The sequence below is a fragment of the Talpa europaea genome (genome assembly GCF_964194135.1).
Source record: "Talpa europaea genome assembly, chromosome: 3".
Lineage (NCBI taxonomy): Eukaryota > Metazoa > Chordata > Mammalia > Eulipotyphla > Talpidae > Talpa > Talpa europaea.
The window spans coordinates 48,526,916-48,545,933 of record NC_140069.1 but is presented as its reverse complement, the minus strand read 5'-3'; the positions used below and the strand labels follow the sequence as shown (position 1 = coordinate 48,545,933).

The 19,018-nt window shown below is 36.9% G+C and overlaps 1 protein-coding gene across 8 annotated transcripts in view; it reads right to left on the bottom strand.

Moving 5' to 3' along the window:
• EYA1 (EYA transcriptional coactivator and phosphatase 1) overlaps window positions 1-19,018 on the bottom strand; it is a gene marked incomplete at both ends in the record, with an annotated part of 296,030 nt that overhangs the window by 43,068 nt on the left and 233,944 nt on the right. For 5 of the 8 annotated variants that reach the window (XM_084229160.1, XM_084229166.1, XM_084229162.1 and 2 more), the window contains one exon: window positions 1,730-1,819. The exons of 2 other annotated variants lie outside the window; for them this stretch is intronic. In XM_084229160.1, coding sequence (XP_084085286.1) covers window positions 1,730-1,819 — 90 coding nt within the window. Of the gene's footprint in view, window positions 1-573; window positions 676-1,729; window positions 1,820-19,018 lie in introns of those variants that run through there. One more of the 8 variants, XM_084229167.1, reaches the window with a different exon arrangement.

The window sequence follows — 19,018 nt, the reverse complement described above, 5'->3', positions numbered from 1 at the left end:
TTACTTAGTCTAACTTCTCTTTTTCTACCACATAGTCTTGGCACAATATAGACAAGCTTTGGTTTTTTTAAGAAGGTAGAGCATAAAAACAATAGCAAATTACTCCTAATTTCTTCTTGATGGTTGCTATTAACACCTATTAGCAGCAATAAGAGTAACAAGGTTATACCCAGGAAAATATCAGCCTCGTCTGTATTATTAGAAAAGGGTAAAAATGTAGGGAAGAAATTTTAGCATAGTAAAAGATGGAATATTTTGTGCTGCTCTTATGAAGTGAATCACAACCATAAATCAGAAACAGCTTTTGAAAATAAGTGTGATTATTAAGCTTTTCTAAAGGCAATTCTGAACTTGTCACTCACTTGGAATATTTCTACCTTAAAAAATAGGAATGCCTTACATGTAATTTTCTCAAGGAAAGCAAACACTTAAAAAATGCAAAAAAATTATCCTAAGTGTAAAAATAAATATTTCACTAAGGAATGGGGAAAAAATGAAGCACATTTAAATAATTTTATTGCACTGGAAGTTGCCAATTCGTCTGTGAGTAGTTTCATTGCAGATGAAAAGAAATCAAAATACAGGACAGATGTTGAACAAACCGCATTTAAGTTCTGTCACACACTGGCATTTTTCAAATGATTTTGGCTCTTCTATTAAATAAGGTGCATTTTGCTTGATTTTGAAAAAGGAAACATCAGGAAATATTTAAAGGCCAATTGCTGCCAATTAACTTTGATCAGTAAAAGTTCTATTTGAATCTTTCAGATTCTTCTCCTGTCTGAAATAACATACATTTATAAAATCTAGCAAAACAACAACTTGATGATTAATGCCTGTTGGCAGGCCTACCACAAGCTTGCTTAACAGCAGGATTTAAATAAACAACTGTCTCTATTAAGAAGGGAGTGAAATGTAGTTATAGTCATTTTTTCCTCATAATGGAGATATTAAAAACAATATTCTTTATTCTTAAAGAATGCTGCTAAACAAGATTATCATGTTTGTCAGTGTCCACCGCACATTTAGCTAGCCATCTTGTAGTCCTACCAAAATCATAACGAACAAGTAAAATCAGCAGCCGTGTGACAGAAATCCTGGCAACCAAAAGATCAGACAGATGTGACTGAAACATCATCCAACCAAATGGACCAGCTGATACTTTTACATTATTTGCAAGTAAAATAACCTAAAATTAACCTCTCCAAGACTACAATTCTAAATAACTTTTCCACTATTGTTTTTTATAGTTAGTTGAATCATACCTTTATTCAAGCAGCATCCCACTCAATAGGACAGGAGTCTTAACACAGCATTTGCAAATATGAATTCTGTTGGATTCTATAGGAAATCTCTACAGGAAACAGTGACTGTACAACAGCAAAATCTGTATCTTCTTATAATCTGATAATTAATAAAGCTTAATTTTTAAGATTCCTGACAACAAATTAAACCCTTACAAAGGAAACCTAACTTTGAAACACAACAGTGAAAGTGAAGCAAAACAAATACCAGGAAGGCAAAACATGTGACTATATAATCAGCAATTACTTTATCTCCTTATTCAAAAAATAATATCCCAAGGCTATTTTGAGACCCAATCATCTATTTTCAGACATACAACATGAAGTCTCCTTATTCAAAAAATAATATCCCAAGGCTATTTTGAGACCCAATCATCTATTTTCAGACATACAACATGAAGTGTGTATAGAGAATTAGAACTTACTTCTAAGTCATTAAAAAATAGATGTGTGTCTGCCAAGTTGAAAATCATTTCTTCCATTCTCAGTCCAAGGGAAACTGAAGTAGGTGGATCCTAAAAGAAAAATTTTATAGGTTAAATGAAATATAGTTTCACATTAAGAGGAGTCAGCATCAGGTCGAAAGCAAGAGACCCACTGGGATGCACAGACTCCAGCTGCTTCTGGTGTGCGTGATTTACTCCCTGTTCAAATTTCAGTGACTTATTTAAAAAGCATCTTGAGTATCGCTGGTACTTTGTGTAGTGAAGAAATAATATGCATCTTAAAATATTACCAAAAATATATAATCTGGGTAGGGTTACTTATATGTATAAAGTAGCAGGAATACAGCTTTACATGTCTGTTTGAAGAATAAGTCTTCTCAATTCAGTGAATTGAGAAGACACTGGAGAAGACATTGTTTATGTTACACCACAATTCATTTAGAGTGTCTAAATCATTGCCAGAGATAGCTGGAAGTATATCAATAAAGCTTAATTTCGGAAGGATAATAAATGCTAATTTTACTACTTATGATAACCTTCATTACTGTATTGATACAGATTGTCTGCCAATTTGGAGCATAGTCAAAGTAGGAAGTGATGACCACTGTGACCACCTGGTACTATGCCCAGCTCAGGTAGCTGATCTTGTCCTTCAGGTGACACTATCCAGTCATCCAACTGCTGGGACCATACCCAGGGGAAGTGCCCACATTCCACACTGTTCAGTGGCTTCTCCTCAACACCTCAAGCCTTAGACACTAGCAACCAGCCACCAGCCTGTCCCACACAACCCCAGTCCTGATACTATCTACTGGCTTCTACTGATATGGAAACCTGGGATATGAAGATATTTCCAGTTTTTAGTGTATTACTGTATATGCAATGCATCAGATCCAGGAAGTGACATGGCTCATATTTGAAGAGCCTGCATAATCAGCAAAGGGAAAAATGTCCATGAAGAATGTACACAAAAATGTAAAATGAGTTTTTGAAGGTTTTATTAGCAATCTAATAATACTAACTTTTATATATGACATTTTTCTACAAAGCAGTAACTTCTAATATACTATTTTATAATGAAAGCAAACTTACAGAATAAGTACAGAATCTACCTGTATCATCAAGTAACCAGGGAAATTATACTAGAGAGAGAAATTATTCCTTCACCCAATAAGATTAGAGTGTAGTATGTACATCCTTATAGTATTAGAGTCATGAACATAAAATCTAGAGAAAGTAAGATTCTTATTAGCTAATGCTGCTCAACATAAATGCTATATTTTTATATATTGTCTTCTGAACACATTATTTTCATTCCAAAGCTCAGGACTTGCCTTACTCCTTACTCTCCATGTAGCTAAAGTCCATCATAGCCTTGAGTATCTACCTCAAGTTCCATCTCCTCATGAACTTTGGGAGGTAGCAGGAAGTGCAGGGAGAGTCCAATGCTAGACAACAGACCCTATAATCTTGCTCTCCTGAGATAAGTTGGTGTCCTTCATTGAATTTCAGTTTGCTCATCTAATAATTAAATTGACTAGACTAGATGGCAAATACGTTTTACATAGAATATGTAAAACATTCTCATCTCTTAATTGGCATAACCATTAAGTGTTGGTATACTTCAGAGAGAGCAGAGGACTGGGAAGGAGGGATGGGGATAGAGAATGGTGGTGTCTGTCACCAGCCAATCAGCTGTGGCCAGGAGGCAGAGCCAACACCCCCAGCAGCTCTGCCTACCCCACCAGCTCCACCCATCCTGTCAGCACCGCCCACCTTGCTGGCACAGCCTATGCCTTCCTCAGGGTATCATCCAAGGTGTATCTTTTCATAGTCCTGGATGAGGACCAGGAATGTCTGCAGAAATCTGGCAGGATGGCACTGCTGGCCCCAAATCCTCTCCTACCTACTCTGCCAGCTGACTGACAGTGGTAAAGAGTCAGAGAACAGAGTATTGCCAAAAGTCAGGGGTGAGATTGGCAAAGGGGCAAAGCAAACACCTGTCCAAGAGCTAGGAGGAGAGGGACAAATGAAAGTACTTCCTCTCAAATTTCCTGTGATGAATCCTACTCCTTAGCACTTTTAAATTGTCCCCATTTAATATGACCCTAAAACCTATGAAATTGCATAGATTGCAGAAGAATTAAAACTAGTTAACAGATAAGTTTAAGAAACCTCTAACTGAATCTTGGTTTTATAGGAATTTGCACAGGCACAGGACTCTAAATATCAGTAAGCTTTCTGGAAAATGCAAATGCTCAAATGTACCCTCAAGCAGATAGACTTAACCAGTAGGGGCAGTTTCAACAGCTGTTTCTAAAACAAAACACCTGTCTAAGGTGTTTACTCCCTCTAGTTCAGGCCAATAAAAACACTAACTTGTCTCATAACCGTGTCAATGAATCTTTTTATGTGGCAATGCAGAAGAGACTTACTACATTTATTTAATTGCCAGGAATTTGTGTGCATGTATTGTTATTTTTGAAAAAGTATTATTTCTACATGATATGGTTACTTATTTATATGACCATCAAAAGAATTATTCCTTGTTTGTTAATATATAGCATACTTTAACTTTTCTTCATAAATTACAGTAATGACTTGCTAGTTGAAATACTAATAAATTTTAAAGGCTTGTTCAGTCTTGTGGTCAAATATAACACAGATGTTGGCCTTATTTACCTCTTCGTGTTTTTCTTTTTTGTAATTAGCTGTCATTCCTTAACAGGTTTTATACCGACCACTCCACAGTATTGTTATGAAACATTTACTACACCAAGAGAAAAATTTGACAGAGAATTTTAGGATGGGAAGCAACTCTAATCAAAGATAGTGTTTCTCAAACATTGTGATCTAGTAATCTCTCTCTCTCTCTCTCTCTCTCTCTCTCTCACACACACACACACACACACACACACACACACACACACAGAGCTAAAAGCTGAAATTTAACTTTGGAAAAACAAGACTCCTCACTGTGGGGAGTGTATACTCTGACATTTTCCATTTCATAACCCACTGATTCATGGTGGATTTGAAAAGCAGAACTCTAGAGGACACTACTTTTGCTTTCAGAGATTGGAAAACTGAGTTCCAACAGTGTTGTGATTTGCCTGTGTGCTAACAATGTACAAAGCCAAGTGTTTTACCTAAAAGGGAGCTAGCAGAAGAGTAGACAGGACATCTTGATAACAGACCTGCTTCCACATTCTAGCTTCTAGAGTTCTCATATTTAGATTTCATTTTCCATTTATAATCATTTTTAACACATGCCTGATACAAGTTAAATGTCACAGAAGTTACCAGTGAATAGGGTGTAAATAATTGTAACTTGGTGTCTTATTTTGGCATCTTTAAAGGAAGAAAGAAAGAATACATTTTGAGACCTCAAGTGAGACATTACAATCATCATGCCTTTGGCTTAATCTTAATAATTTTTTTTTGTGCTTTACAATAACAAATTCCAAAGCTGTAGTAATAAAAATGGTTGCTTTTAAAGCATCATTTTTGTTATATCACTTCTGAAAAATTTATTTTTAACTTTGCCTCCACTTTAAAGAAACATCTCATTTTAAGTTAATCTCATTGCCAAATGTTTCCATTCATTCATGAACATGACCCTTCTGTGGTACTTGCCACTGCTGTCCAATCTCTTCTTGACATCTCTCCTTCTCTGGCATCCATGACCTCATCAGACATCTTCCTAAAATGACTATTCATCATCCATCCATCCCTTAAGTTATGTTGGTCCCTAGGACTGTTTTCATCCTTTCCTCAGTCTATTCACACTGCCTTACAGACCCCAACACACTCATGGTTTCAACCACCATCTTACTGTCCTCTATCCTAGATCTCAACTATAGGTTCTTATTTCAGTTACCTATTGGTCATTGCAGGGGCTGTTCTGTAGGGTACCTGAAACTTAATGTGCTAACAAGTTGGATTCATATTTTTTCTGGAAACCTTTTGTGTATTCCTTCTTTAGAAGAATGGTACCCTACCAACCCCAAATCTTGGCATTCTTCTAAATAGTCTCTCTTTACCCCCACATAAAATCAATCACAACATCCTCCCATGTGGACCTTGAATGCATGTCTGTTTTTAATAATCACCAGCACTTTTTCCTCAGCCATATTCCTTTCATGGTTATCTGCAATAGTTCCCTTCACTGTGTTCTGTGTTTTGGGCCCCTCTACTGGCATTCCATCCTCCCAACTCTATTAGGAAACTTTTAAATACTTCAACAAGTACAAAAGGTCCATAAGTGTCCGGCTATTGCTTATCTCCCGAATGCGTGACCACCTACCTAGTTTTGCAAACTCTTTATCATAAAATCTGTTCTTCAAAGAAGACTAGGCAGAGGCTAATATAAAAGCAAAGTTCCCACCAAAGATCTGAAAGAAAACTGTGACAAATGATCAATCTCTCCTGGTTATCCATATTGATATATGGAGGTCTCTGAGCAAGCCTGCAAGCTGATGGCCTGCATTCCTGATCAGAGCTGCTTCCCACGGCACCTTCCTCAGTTGTGAGTCCCCAGACTCTTCTAAGCAGGGCTTGTTGGCCACAGGGTCATAGCTGTATGTGTTCTTGTTTTGGAGAACAGAACCATAACGCTGTATCCTTATCTCTACATGCTTGGGACCTAGCACAATGCATAACATAATGACTTTCCCAGGTTTTGCTGCATGATTAAAAGAATGAGAAGCAATAATTTAAAATAATACCAAACAAAGAAACATTATTAAATTTTATCTTTAGTTAATGGTTAGTGTTCAGTGTTGGTTAAAAAAAAATCTCCGGATGTCTGACTTAGGAAACAAGTGAACATTTGCATATCAAAGTCATTTTATCTACTTAATATGATATATTGAACATGTTAATTAGTAGTGCCTGCTAATTAGTAACTGAAGAACAGCCCAATCTTAGAATAGCTGTTTACAAAATCTTACCTATTTAAGCTAATCTTATCACTTCAGTAAAGTCAGCATGCAATTTTTTTTTTAATTTAGTAGAGGCATGCATTACATTCCACAAAATATATTCTTATGCACTTTACTATTTAGTTTCCTATTAAAACGAATAACAGAATGAAAATATTCAAAAAGAGAAAATACAATGAAATGCCTTATCATCTTTCTTGTTGATGAAGTACAAAACTACTACAACATTTGGCCAGGAAATTTTACTAGTAGACTTACTTCTCAAACTGTTCCTTATGAAAACAAAACAATAACAACAACAACACATACACACATAGGGAATGAAATTGAATTCTGCTCCTAAATTATTTTGATGTGTTATTAAATTGAAAACTACTGAGTAAAGCCATGAAGGTGACATGCAGCAGGAACCTGCTGCCCTGCTGGGCAACCTGTGGTTGTTTTGTGTAGGTTGAAGACAAATTACATCTACTGAACAGAAAGCAAAATTATGCTGAAAAATTAAACAATGAAATCTGCTGAATGTAGACTCAGACCTAAAATAATTTTGCCTTCATTTTTTATCATATTATTTTTAGTTATTCCATTGCCTCAAAATCTTCTCCTGTTTCTAGAACTACAGAAACTAAGTTCTATCCCCAAATCACCAGTATCATCTCTGACTTGTGACCATTCTTTTACTGTTTCTTTATTTCTTTTCAACCTGATCTGCTATTACACTAGGTATCCATGTAATGGAAAATGTTGTACAAGAAAAGAATTATAATAAGAAGAGAGACAGACAGACATCATTCTGGACAAAACCAGTGCACAGAAATGCTGGAATATCAAATTTATCATGTAGAAAGTTACCTCTACCAGTCTTGAATTCAGATGTTAAAAATCCTTAATCTGATTTGAAATAAATAGTGTCTGTAAATGCATGTGGGTACTAGCTGATTGAAAGACTTGATGTGGCCTCTTGTTGCTCTGCTTTGTTTCACATTGCTGTAGGGTATACGAAAAGGGGTATTAAAATGCACTTTTTAATAAGACAATCCATAGCAATTTAGAAAGTTAGTTTCACCAAAACTCAACACTAGATGAAGACACTGTTGCTCCTGCAGGTTTGTGCCATTTGCTTCCATACTTAAGTCTAGGAATTCTCATAGTTGACAAGTAATGAAATTGTCCGGTAATTAGAAGTTATCATAAAGTAAGTATCCAGTTCATCACTTGACTGAACTAGGTCCAGTACTAAACACAGGCATGCATTAGCAGGGGCACTCTGTGTTACCTGTCTCAGAAACTGAGATGATTTTCTAAATATTTGTGTTCATAAGCGACAAAGAACTTTTGCATATAGGGAAGAACACAGGAAAGGCACACTTGTGCCATCACACCACAGGCTCTGCAATCACCATTTAGGCTAGAACTCTGACTTTACCACTTACTAGTTATGTGGAGGGTAAGTTAAGTCACTGAATCTTTAGGCCTTAGGTCCCTCATCAGTTAATAGGAATAAAACAGGTTTGTTTGAAAGATTAGTTTTGGTAATATGTTTAAAGTTATGAGCAAAATGTCTGGCAAATAGTACAAATCATTACAATTAACAGCAGTTGTAGGTCAATCCAGACATGGGATTCCATGTCCTAGCTACAAAAAGATGCACTAAGATTCTGCATTCAAATGAGATGTAAAGTTCAGGCTATTAAAATGGTAATCCTAAATTTCTCATCCCAATATTTTTGAAGTGACCATATTTTTAAGAACCCAGTCATCCATAAAGCTGATGTGTGTGGAAGCTACATTGGGAACATGCAGTATGACAACTCCCAGGAGGGGCTGCCATTGCTTCTACCAAAAGATGCTAACCAAACTTCTTGGTTCAGAGCTATTTATCACTAGAAGAGATGCCCCTTCTTAGGAAATCGGTGAAAGGTGTCCATACTCCGAAGGTGTGAAAACTGAGCAGAGGTGGTATCATTCTGATAGGAAGCAGGTACTGCATGAATTCAATTTTAACAAAGAAGTGTTGGTTTTAAAAAATCAATTACTTCCATAGTTACATAGTGTGATCTCTTTAGTAAGTCCCATATACTTGTTGACCTTTACCATTTAATCATTAAGAGGTCAGTCTTCGTGAATAGGCAATCAAACAAACAAATCCATTGCTTATTGTCAATTGACAAATGACCTGGGAACCTAAACCTTGGCAAAATCTTGGCTCTGCCCAAGTTTATCAACAAATGGCTGGTAGTGACAAATGGTAATAACAGAAATTATTAAGGTATATTCTAAATGTGTACCTTCAAGGTATAGTCCCTAAATTTACACTGCTCACCAAATGATGCCGCCCTCTAGCATTTCAGTAATAACTTACATTTTAGAGAGGTTTTATTGGTGGTATGGTCAACCGACAAATTTGTGGGAGCACTTTAAGGATATTAACATAAAATAATCAACTACCACAATAAAAAGAAAAGTGAGATCTTTGTGGCACCAGCTCTTCCACAAATAGCAACTCTTGATTGAGCATCTGACTGGTAGGGGGAGGTATATTTCATTCCTAGCTCCCTGATGTAAGAACACCATTTGTTTCCTAATGCAGTTAGCCCCAATGAAGATTATATTATACATATATTGTACATAAATTTCTGCTAAATATCCTTACATCAAGGTTCGCAAGGAGGGCCTCCCTAGTGGCGCAAGGATTAAGACACAACCTATGAAGCTATCCGCAGCCACAGCAGCACGAGTTTGATCCCTGGCCAGGGAGCTACCCACATGGTGCAGCAGACCTCTCCTGACTTGCCCCACTGCTTGCCTTAGCAGTATACTTCGGTCAGTCAGTCTGTTCTGTTCCCCACTCTGTCTCTGGTGACTTCTCTCACCCCCCACACCTCTGGCCTGTACCCCAGCTCTTGTATGCATAAATAAATGTTTTTTTTTTAAAAAAAGATTCATAAGGATATTACTAGTAAAGAAAATGCCTAAGGCTAGTTAGTCTCAATCTCTAAGGAAGGTCACTGAAACTACCTTTAAGATTAACCACCAGGTAGGAGAACTACAGTGGCCACACCTGAGAGGGGACATGCTATCCTGTCAAAATATAACAAGGATGTAAAACAATGGTACCTCATTAAAAAGAATATAAAATAAAAATAAAGTTAACCAACCAACACCAGGCAAATCTAGCTCACTAGTTTAAAACTATGTCTGTAAGCTGAAATGCACTAGGGTACTGAAAAAATAATAGAGGAACGTGGCACCTGCCAGCCTACTCAGCACAAGCCACTGAGGAAACCTACCTGACCAGGGAAATTTAATCAAGAATCTGTGCAATACTGTAGCTCTATTAAGGGGAGGAAATATTTGAGAAAACCTTAAAATTCAGAAAGTAACTGAGGTCTGTTCTCAAAACTTCACTTGATCAAAAATAGTTCTGCGCTAGGTATTTGCAAAAAAACTATCAATCCCTTTATTTTTGACAGCAGATGTACATATACTTGGTTCAACTGAATCAATGAACTAATGATTTAAAAAACCTTCTAAACTGAGTTTTCTCCTCCTAATTGAGTCAAGAAGAAAGAATATATAGAATCAATAAAATCACCCTAATGATGGATTGTGAAGGAACCCAGCCAACTAGAATACTTGTTTAAAAATACCAGCATCTATGCTAAGGAGGGGTTGTGGGTATTTTTTACATGATACACCTCAATTCAATGAGCAGATTGAAGTTCATGTTGTTCAGATTACCTTGTTACCCATTTTTGTTGAGAAATATGTGAATAGCTACATTGCTGATTCTAGTATTTGTACATGATATTTGGTGTTAACTCTTTTGTAGTAAGCACCGCAAAACTACTTTAAAGGGGGAAATGCACTGACTTCTAATTCTCACTTCGTAGCCTTAAATGGCAATCTAATTTTAATAGCAAACATGACTCCCTTTAAACACACAGAAAGAATTGAGGTTGTTTCAAAAATTATTTTCTTAACCCCTTTTTAAATCTATTTTTTCAAAAAATTCTACTTTTAGATTGGAGTGTCCATGGACCTTTGAACCTCAAATACAAAGTTTAAGGAAACTTGTTTATCCTTTTTGATTTTTAGGACAGGAGTGCAGAGTGGTTTTTGAGTATAAAATCAAAATACTTTCTCTAGAAACCTTAAAGCTAACTGCTCATTTGGCCATGATAGTATCGTTTCCTTTTATGTAACATTTTTCAAAGATAATATCCCAATATTTTCAGTCTTGACCTAACAATGCTACAAATACTAAATATTACATTAAATCTTATGTAGTCAAAAAAATAACTATTAAGTTATTTCAGTTTAATTATAAGAACAACTACAAATAGTACCAAGTGTTAACGATGAAGCACTTTTCCTTCATTGCTTAGCTATACCAGTTAAGCATGAAAAGAAAAACTGTTCCTGTTTTTAATGTATCTCTGGTTCCCATGTATATACCTTTGCACATATTGTCCTTTCATTCCATTTCTTTTACCATCATTGTTTTCTATACTGAAAAGCAAAACATGTAATGGGTAATATTTCCATTTATGGATAAAAATATCAGTTATTTATTTGCTAAGAAATAATTCATTTTCAAATTTAAAAATATGGTAAAATAAATCAAGCAAATATATAATGTGACATAAATTTCTCCCATTTAAATTCTTTATAAATTGAGACCTTTAAGAATATGTCTAATATCTAAGCCACTGTTCTATTCTTATTTTTTTTTAAAGATTTATTTATTTTTATACAAGAACTGGGGTACAGGTCAGAGGCATCGGAGGGTGAGAGGATTCACCAGAGACAGAGCAGGGAGCAGAACAGGCAGACTGACTGAAATACACTGCTGAGGGGAGCAGTGGGCGAGACAGGGGAGGTCTGCCGAGTCATGTGGGAATCTCCCTGGCTAGCCGGGAATCGAACCGGCACTGCAGAGGCTGCGGGCAGCTTCACAGTGCTGTGCTCAACCCATTGCACCTCTGGGGAGGCCCCACTGTTCTAATTTTGGATAGCTATGCATTCTGAATTAGTTATCATCCTATTATGATTTTTATTAAATACATTTTACATTTGTGATAAATGTCTTTTGCATCTCTACTTGAATATGTACACCATTGCATACTCAAATCCACAAAACTAGCAATTGCTATTTTATTTTGCATCACAAAGTAGAATATATTATGTTTCAAAAATTTCCTTTTAAGGAATTAATCTGGGGTTAGAAATAGCTATTAGAAGATGGCTGGACTATTTCAGAGTGTATGACTAGTTCCTCAGAATGTGCTGCTTACATTTTGAATATGTGGAATAAAAGATGAAGTTACTACATCTGTCTGCACTGATCCTATGTGGGCAGCTAAGCGTCCACTAGCAGGCAATTACTGAGACTTGCAGTGGCCCAGTGAGGTGTGATGCTAACAATGTAAGCAGTTTTAGGAGGATTTGTTGGTTAATGTGAAAATCTTGTAAAGTATGCTCAAATCAGGAACAAATCTTTGGGCGGTATTAGGAAAAAAGAATACCCATTTTGGACCCTTCAACAATTCCTTATTTAGAATGCTAATATTACAGCCACAAACAGGGTCTGGGTGTCATTTAAAATAAATTCTCCGCATTCAGGATCTTTTGTTTTGGGGGAAAAAAGGAGCTGAAAAACAGGAATGGGCACTCTTAAATACAGGACTGGTTTATTTTTAAGGCCCCATGCTGGTCGCTCACAAGGAAGGATTAGGAAGAGATTAGGAAATTAGCTACCTTATGGGAGAAAAGAAAAAAAAAAAGCTCAAATATTATTTCTTTTTAAAAATATTACTAAGTGTTATGGAAATGATGTGTGCAACCCATGAGCCCAAAGGGGTCCACTGTTGTCTTCCCACCTGCTTAAAGCTATTAAGATCACCAATCGGATATTAACATTTTAGAGGATTATAAGGCCCTATCACTTAACAGCTGGCATGACATTCAAGTTTGGGGAGTTGGGCATCGTTCCGATGCCAATTAGGAAATAATCTAGATTACCACGAGGGCATGCACGCACATGAAAAACAAATCATGGTTGAACTACCGCTGGAATGATTTTCTTAAAAATCTAAACTTGTGGTGGGGCTAATCAGGTCATTTTTACTGATTAGATAGGTGACACATGACTGCTTTAATTTTCTCCTGCTTAAGAAACTCCCTTTCGATATTGTGAAATAATACCTAAGTTGAATTAAGAGAGAGAACTTCACCCTTCCAAAGATTAATTTTGATTGTGGAGAAAAACCCAATGAATCTCAAACATGGGATAACTGCCAACAAGTGGTACAAAAAGGGAGATAGAAGAATAAAGCCGCAGCAGACCTGGCCAAATTGGCCTCAACACATCAGGACCCACACGGTGCCAAGGAAAAGGCTCAAAAGCTAAACTCAATCAAAAGATCCATCTAGATTTCATTTGTGACCACTTTCCTATCTCTCTCTCCTTTCTAGTGTTACAGCTATTTTCTTTGGTCTTTATTATTTTCTATGAGGACTGCATTAATCTTCTTTGCTATCAGGCTAACCTTCCAAACTGTACACTTCCATCATGTCACGCCACTGTGTTTCATCCATGGTATTCCCACAGCCACAGCTCAACATCCTGGCACTCATTGCTCCCTGCAGCCCTTGCTGGTGAGTGACAGGCCAATAAGAAGACTAAATTCCTGGTATTGCCAGTTAATAGATGTGCTTCCCTGGGTCAGTCACTGAAGTTTTCTGAGCCCCAGTTTCCCTCATTGGAAACAGCCAACGATGTAACTGGCTAACAGTGTAAACTATAAAAATTGAACCAAGAGCAATACTTTTACTGTCATTTCAACCCACTTTCTGTTACTCATCTTTTGCCAATCTGATCCTTTAAACATACTGTATAGACAGCCAGACACTTTGCCTATCATTTTCCCAAATGGCTATGTTCTACTTCCACCTCTCCCTCTCTCTGCTACCTGGAACAACAAAATATCATTGCCCACTCTCTTCTCTGAACCCCCTAAAAGTAAACCATAGTACTCTGATTTATGGAGTGCTATATATTTTTTCTAGGTGCTTTACATTGTTCAGCAAAAGCCCTGCAATTGATCCCATTTTATAGAGTGGAAGACTGAAGAGAACAAGTGACACTTAGAGATTCATGGTGCTTTTCCCAAGACCACCAAGCAAGGGAGGCCCAAACTTGGCATGGCAGGGCCAATGAGGTGGTTAATGTGTTCACTGTATTCCTTTTTTACATGTAGGAATAAGAAAAGGTTTTCCCCCATAAGGTTGCAAGAACATACATTTCAGTTACATGTGAGTGCCAGTTAGGAGGAAGGGGGCAGGTAGATAAAGCAGAAGAGAACAATTATTAAGATCAGGCAAAGACCCCATGGGGGGAAAAAATCTAAACTGAAAAAAAAAAAAAAAAGATAAGGGTACAGAGAAACAAAGGGGAAGAAGAAAGTTCTTTCAGCTGGAAATGCCCATTGAAAGTCCAAAGTTACTATGTTTTTGTTTTCAGAATTTAGTGTCATTCCACAGGACCCAAAAGTTCTATCTGGAACCATAACTTATTTTTTTATTTTGATCTAACTTGGAATTGATATACAAAAGGTAACTAAAAACAGGGAACTGTCCTTTAAAAGGGTTGAATGGGTCACTCATCACTGTTAGGACAGCTGTCCCACAGCCTTTGGATTCTGCTCTGCCAGGACACCACAATTACCACGAGGACTTGAAAGTGGGTGTGGGCTTCAATGATGTGCCAAACAGTTCCTGAGAACTGTGGCTGCCACTGCTACCCTCCCACCAATACCCATTCTCTGTTTCTTCCTGGGCACATGTCAAGGCTATATTTCCCAGTGTTCTTTCACTGGATGGTGTAAGCAGATTTGTTTTCCCTTCCAAGAGAGGCACTGGGCCTCAAGCCTTCCATTCATGCACCCCCACTTTTCTCCCTGTGGGCTAGAAAGCCAACAATAATCGGAAACTACCTGGTAAGATGGCACAACCATTATCTGCAAGACCAAACATTGTACACATCAAGCAACCTAAAAATCCACTGGAGACCATTAAATAAGAAAGAGATACATTTCTACTGTGTGAAATTTTAGGCCTATTTGTTATAGCCATGTCACCTACCCTAATAAATTTATGTGTTTCATTGTAGCCCTACATGCATATAGACAATTTGATGCTACAATAAGTTCATGTTCAAGTTGGCTACAGTGTGGGTGTTACTGAGCTGTAATCTTATCCTACAAGAAGGGATAAGATAAATCAATACAAAGATCTAGACCAGGGAAGGTAACCTTTTTTTTCTAAAGGAGGGAGCTATTTTAGGTTTTGCAGATCATATACACACTCTGAAATACTCTTCTTTGCCTTTTTTAAAAATAGCATCTTAAATTTTTAAATGACATTCTTAGTTTGAAAGTGCTAAAAAACAGATCTTGAACCAGATTTGATCTATAGGATAACAGTCAGTTAATATCTGGTCTCAATCCCTGGTTGACATCTTTAAAAACCAAAGTAAGAATATAATTTTATGACACAAACATTACATAAAATTCAAATTTGGTATAAATGAAGTTTTACTGGAATGTAGCTGCAATTATTTGTTTACATATTGTCTGTGGTTGCTTTGCACTACTAGGGCAGAGTTGACCAGGTATGACAGGCATTGGCTTACAAAGCCTAAAATATTTACTTTCTGACCTCTTATGGAAAAATTTTGCCAATCCCTGGTCTGGAGGTTCCAAAAAAAGAGGCTGTTTTATTAGGTAACCAGATCTTCTACAGTCCCAGGAGGATATAAGGAGGGTACTGTGTGTCTGGCTGCTTGGATGCCACGCTGAGGTCAACACTTTCACCAGCCTTGATGGAAGAGGGTCAGCCCCCCAAAAGATTTCAGTTTAGTGTTACTCCCTTAAAAAGAATAAATACAGAAATCTTTACTGGCTAACTGGAGTGTTCTGAAGCAATGGTCTAGATAAACTGCCATTGCATTTTTCTTAAAATGTATTGAATGAGCACAGTAAAACTCACTATGACAATGAGCACCTTTTAGCAGCACTGGGCATTGTAAAACAAATGCTGAGACAGGATATACAAGATCAATTGGTCACCTGTGCTGTTCTTCTTGTTGGATTATTATTGGTAAGATATAGTGCTAGGCCATTTCAATTCATGACATGACTTAAATTTCCCTCTTCGCCTCCTCCCCTACATTTTTACTGAGATGTTATTGATTAAACTTAATTCTTACAACTGTTCTGTAAGCCAAGTAGCCAGCCTTATGGATGAGGAACCTGAGAATCTGTACAAATATATGGTTTGTTCAAGGTCAAAGAACTGAAATATCAGAACTTGGATTTATGTCTATACCTATTTGAATTCAAATCTGAAGTTCATTTTATCATACCATAAGGTGCACCACACATTGGTATTTCATACATTTGAAGACATCCCACATATTACTCTCTGGCTACTATTCCACAATCAAGTGGGTTTTTTTTGTTGTTGTTGTTATTTTTTTTAGAGTCATGTTTCAACTATATTAATATACAGTAAAATAGAATATTGATTTTATGCTAGATATGTATGTTGCTAGGTGGTTTTCACATTTGGTCTCTAACCTTTTAAAAGTCTCCTCATTTGTAAAATGGGTTTGGTAGTAGCAATTTCAGAGCATTAATGTTGAATTAAATGAGTACTGGGTACATGGGAAATTCTTAATAAGTAGGGCCTACAATTTAAAAAGCTAAGCTTTGTAGCAAGTGTTCATGTTTAGGTTTTTATATAAAATGAGGACCAAGGCTCCATATTTTTTATAACTATTCTAGCATAAATCCATGAGAGACACAGTGTTAAGCATCAATAAAAAGGATTGAAATAGGGCCTCCCTGGTGGCTCAAGAGGTTAAGCACAGCTCTATGAAGCTATCTACAACCTCTGCAGCCAAGTTCGATCCCCGGCTTGTCTGGGAGCTACCCACACGGTGCAGCAAACCTCTCCTGTCTCATCTGCTGCTCCCCTCAGCAGTGTATTTCAGTCAATCTGCCTGTTCTGTTCCCCACTCTGTCTCTGGAGAATCCTCTCACTCCCCACACTTCTGGCCTGTATCCCAGTTCTTATATGCATAATTTTAAAAAAAGTATTGTAATAATTAAGTCATTGGATATAAATAACTTGGGACTCCTCCCATAAGAGAGGTTCATGGCTGCGATAATAGCACATACTTATTTGAAACATCCATTTGGGGGATATACTTTGAGGTTATTACATGATATTGTCTATTTTAAAGAGTGCATTCAAAGAAGAAAATCAAGACTAGTTTTCTTTGACAAAATTGGGGGATTTGGACTCAGTTTGAAAGCAACTTTTAAAAATGCTCTAGACAAAAATGTTAAATCAGATATTATTTACAGAAGCCTAATTTAGAGTAACACCCATGGACTTTATTTTTCCAATATGCAGTTTCTTTCTCTTCCCTATCCAATCCTATACTGTACCTATCACCCTCTTTTTGTTCCTATCACCTTTGTTATAAAACAACACTTCCTTATAACACCCAACATGCCTGCTTCCCACAGCTAGGATTACATGGAAGGTGGGACATTCTCAAACTTTTTTTTGTACATATTGCTGTAACATGCCCTAATTTTGTATTATATCAACCAGATCCTGTATCCCCTTTCTGAATGGCCTACTCATTGAGTTGCCTAAGCTACTGTGACTAAGCTACTTCTCAGGTATCTGGTTCCCATAGAGACGGAACAGCTATCACATTGTCAGGCATTCATTTCTTTATATTCCTGTAGAGTAAGGCCCAGCCACATGCTCCCCTTGACAATGCTCATAAACACCACAAAATTTGTGCTGCAAAAAGCTTGCCCCTGAACTACTTTAAGACTTCTCTCCTCAGTGCCTGGGGAGATAAAAGGCAGGCAAAATGTTTTGATCAGCTCAGTTATTATTAATGATTTAGATGAACACTTGTTGAACTGCACATTTTTACAAGGCATGATTATCAAATTTGATAGAAAATTCTGTAGATCACTGCAAAAATCTCCTCTTTGTGCCTCCACTTCTCTTTCCACCAACCATTAATTCTCCAAAGTAATCTAAAAATTTTAAAATTTTCTCTTGCCTTTTCTTCAAGAATTCAAATACGTTCCTGTGGCATGTACGATAAGATCAATCCCCTTCTCTATGGCTGGCAGAACTCTGATAGCTGCCTCCTCCCAGCCTATGTTGCATGACACTGAAAATCTCCAATAAGTTCAGTCACCCTTGAATCTTTGCCCTTCAAACATTACTCCCTTTCCTGCCCCTGCACTTGCTGTTTCTTCTGCTGGGAATACTCTTTCCCTTGATGAGCACATGACTGCTGGTCTCTTTGGGTCATTCCAACCTCAGGCTCAAAGTCATGCTTTGAACAACTTCCCCAGCCAGACTTAACAAACTTGTCCTCTTCCTGGCCCCACAACTTATACATGAAGGGTAAGTTTACATTTAATCCTCAAATCACCCATACTTTAAAAGATATATAAAGTTGGTTTTTGGAAATTACATGAGATAAAAGTTTTCATCACATGTCCCATTATGAAAAAACTAAAACTAACAAACAAAATACTATTTGGTAAAGCCTTAAAATACTAATGGCTGATATAGTTTTAAAAATAAAACTCAAGATATTTGCTAACGTTTTGTTTAGATATGGTAAGAAGCCAGTGGTTTTGAGGTTAGGTGTGAATTTCATGTGTAAGCCATTTATGGCCAAAGGACTGACATGAGGGCAGCAGGCCATGAGAAGTTCACCTCACTCTAAACTACCTTTTATTACCTGCATTTTGGTTAATAATCATCTTCTCACAGATACTGTTTTAACATAAAGATGGAACATAATGTACTTTATAGATACCTTATTTCTGAACAGGGTCAAAGAGTGGAATGTTTTTGTAATTACAGATGTATATTTTGGGGGCCTTTATTTTGGATTAGGTGCATCTTTAGGATTATGAAAAGGAAAGCTATACTTTGACGCCCAATTGATAATTTCTCCATACTGCACTTATACAGCAAGTACTCTGTATGTACGTAGCAGCATAAATATCAAAAGAATTAATACCTAGGTAAAATCTGTAAAGAGAGAAGGCATGGTTTATGGGTGATAATTTTAACATTTAATTGTGGCAAATACCCAAAGTCACCAAATTCAGTCCCTAAAGAGCAAAATCAATAGCTTCAAGAACCTGAGTTGTGGTATTATTTCATTAAAGATTTTAAAATATGAGAAATACCAAAATCAAAGGATACT